This window comes from Ruditapes philippinarum, unplaced genomic scaffold (genome assembly GCF_026571515.1).
Source record: "Ruditapes philippinarum isolate M1 unplaced genomic scaffold, ASM2657151v2 ctg3175_1_1_1_1, whole genome shotgun sequence".
In the NCBI taxonomy this organism is placed as follows: Eukaryota; Metazoa; Mollusca; class Bivalvia; order Venerida; family Veneridae; genus Ruditapes; species Ruditapes philippinarum.
The window spans coordinates 96,629-100,031 of record NW_026856929.1 but is presented as its reverse complement, the minus strand read 5'-3'; the positions used below and the strand labels follow the sequence as shown (position 1 = coordinate 100,031).

At 36.5% G+C, this 3,403-nt stretch overlaps 1 protein-coding gene across 1 annotated transcript; it reads right to left on the bottom strand.

The window, feature by feature from the left end:
- Positions 1 to 597: 597 nt before the first annotated feature.
- Positions 598 to 3,018, bottom strand: LOC132748170 (uncharacterized). Its single transcript, XM_060737725.1, has 2 exons — positions 2,862 to 3,018; positions 598 to 1,946 (listed from the first exon to the last, which is right to left on the bottom strand). Exon 2 carries the CDS (start codon positions 1,891 to 1,893, stop codon positions 742 to 744), a length of 1,152 nt encoding a protein of 383 aa, XP_060593708.1. The 5' UTR covers positions 1,894 to 1,946; positions 2,862 to 3,018; the 3' UTR covers positions 598 to 741.
- Positions 3,019 to 3,403: the final 385 nt, after the last annotated feature.

Genomic DNA, 3,403 nt, shown 5'->3' with positions numbered 1-3,403 from the left:
GCTATTTACTCAGACTCAATTCCCTGCACGATTTCCTCATTCAATTTATCCGGTATCATTGGGTATGTCATTTTTTCGCTCGTTCCGACGATTTTTTTTTTGAAGGGAGGTCACTCTGAGCACATGACAAAACTGTGCCAATGCGGTGTTGTGATACGTTATTGCTCTGACAAAATATGTCACAATAAATATTACTATCGGAAAACTGTTTCTTTCTTTCCGATTTTAAAACGATTGCAATTGTTATTCAATTCGTTTTTAAACGACAATTATTTGTGACGGTCTAATTGACGGCCGTTTAATAGATACTTTAAGACCAATGACCATGAAAAATATTTGTTTGTTCAAACCTACTCGCTAATTACACAGGTGAGAATGTCCGTAGGGACGATTGTTTGTCACGGCCGTTTAATAGATACTTTAACACTGAATTTTGTACATTTGGGCCGACATTTAGTGGCCGCTGGCCGCGATATAAAATCGTCGTTTAATGGAATTAATTTATATAGTAAAAATCATCGGGAGGGATTTTATGTGGCCGCTTAATAAAAATGTCGCTTAATAAAGGTGGACGCAAGTACGATGCCGACTGTAATCAGTTGTCATACATTCAGATAATAAAAGTATGGACTTACATGTATATTACTTGGAAGTTACAATGTGACAATATAATTAACACAATAGCTATTCCATCGACTGAAGTGTAAATGTTCCTTAGCACATTTGACGAAAGTCTATTGATCATCCTGTGTAAAAATACAACTCATGATCTATGGCAGATTTTGCAGCTTGACTGTAAACTTTTGGATCTTCGCCGTGTTCTCGAGCGTCCTTCGCCATTTCGTAACAAACCTGCACGAGCTTGTAACAGTGCTCGTCTCTATCAACTTCAACAGTTTTGGCAATATGTTCAGTCCAGTCTTTATCAGTGAACTCATTTTCAGAAAGAGGAACGGTTAGTTCCGGCGACCCCGATGCAACATATACGGCAAGGAGTACGGTCAAGTAATCTCTTACAGTTTTTATCCCGTTCTCTTTTGACATCAATGGTATAATCATATGAAGGCCCCAAGCACACGTGACACCATGGAGAAGAGAGAAATCATTTCTGTTTGCTGCCAGAGCATAAACTGTCATACTCAGATATACAAGTCGCCTGCCAAATTTAACTGGATCCAGAGACCCGTCCGCGGCTCTTACTTCCGGTCCAAAGGCAAGGGAGAGAACCATGTCAGTGAGGAAATCGCCGTGGTCTGTTAACATGTAGAACACTCGTAGCTGAAAATTACTCACTTTTAAGGGCTTCCATCTTTCTTCTTTTATAGCTGCGTCGACCTTAATGGAGAGATATTTCTTCACATGAAGACTTTTAAGGGCTTCAGTGATGTCAACAGTGCCTTTGCCGAACGCTGCAAAATCCTCTTCCGACTTTGTCATGACAATTGGCCGATATGAGTGGTACGTATACGCTAAGCCTTCCAAGATGATTCGTTCATTTTGAACGGAATAACCATACCCAAGATGGATAGTTCCGTGCAATGCCGAACCACAAAGACCCTTTGACACGTCCGGGTACTCGTGTTTAATAAGTTCGTCGACCGTTTTGTATTTTTCTCTCAGCAAGTTTTCGTAATGCTTTAATATTGTGTAATAAGCAGAACGCTGACCTTTTAGCTCTTCGAAAGGTCGGTCGTCGGCGGCGTCAGATGCTGTAGACTCTAATTTCGGAGAATACCATTTAATGAATCTTTCGATTCGCTCGTTAGGGACTCCAAGCCTATGAAGAGCTATAATACCATGTGCAAGATGATTGCTGAAAAACCCTTTGTATTCAATGAAAAACTTTGCAGTAGAATTTTGATCTAATGTCGACCCAATTTCCAGACTAGACATTCTTAAATAGTCCTCGTTTTAAAGAGAAATGACGATGAAAACGAGTGTTACACCTGAAATGTTAATGAAATTGTGAATACTAGTATTATCAATCTTATAATCTATAAATAATCCTTAAATTGTACACAATTTATAAAGTTAGAGTGAAATGTTTGTTTTGTGATGTATACAGTAAAACGGGTCGTAAGTAAAATGCCATAAAATGCATAAAATGTTTCACTTTATTGATAGAGGAGAACGTAGGTGTTCAAATAAGGCAGTTTGTTCAGTTTGCATAAAAACGTACAGATGAACCGAAAGGGTAGAAATCGTCCAAACATTTTACATGGTCATCGAATCTGATAAATGAAGCATTTTTAAGCGAATAAATTGTGAATCGAGGATCTGCAACATTTAAATACGTTTGGCAATTTATTGCGACATCACTGCTATACTAACTTGGCATGAATTCTAGTGAAATGATCTATACTTTTTAATAGTCAGTTTTATACCCTAAACATATTCTTGAAATATATCATTTCATTTGTTGAATTTAAAGTGTACTGAAGTTAGAAATTAAAATTATGAGCATGTCAAGAAACATAACATTTACTTATTGACAAATAACGAACTAAATATAGTTGATCTATATGCATGAATATAATTCATGCTGTACTCGGTCATCGTCGGATACCCACGGCCGAACCATTAACAGTTATGTGACATGTTTATCAATCGTGGGTATCCGACGATGGTACTCGGTGTACTTTAATAATTATTATATATACATATTTTTTTATAATATAGATATGCAACCGAGATTTTCTACAGACTGTATATATCTATTAGATATTTGGGTTCTTTCATTTCAATTCACCTAACACTGTGCTCGAATTCACAGTTGCACATTAACACAAGAACAAATACACCAATTAATCTACATTAATAGTAAAACAGATTGTAACATTATTCATAAAAAGCTAACGTACCTTTTATAAAAGCCGAGCTTGAAAACCTCCCAGAACAGATAGATAAGTTCTCGATCCTTTTAGGTTACGCTTAATGTAACGTACTTGGTATTTGTAAACAATTCAAAATGGGTCAATGATAACCAGGCACATAAACAAACATTAAATATCTGATACTTGAAATATTGCAACCTTTCATTTAATTAAACATGTATAAAATGGCGTACATAAAACAAAGGGAAGTAATATCCCAAACCGTATGGGTAATGGTGCCAATAGTGAACAATGCTAAAGGAAACCAAGGTTGAAAGTTTTGACCCCATTTTTTAACGTTTAAGAATCGACCCTGCCAACATTTTAACATTAAATTTTGTTTTAAAAGCCGTTGAAATATGACAAGAACCTCCAATGAATGGCATATTCATAGCAGAGGACAATTTTGTGTTGCATGTTTTCGCGAGTGTATATAGAGCTGTGAACTTCTTTCACATGATGTGTATTCAGTCACCTACGTTTTTCGTTGCCGACATGGGCTTATTCAGGTCTATTATTTAGTACTTTAA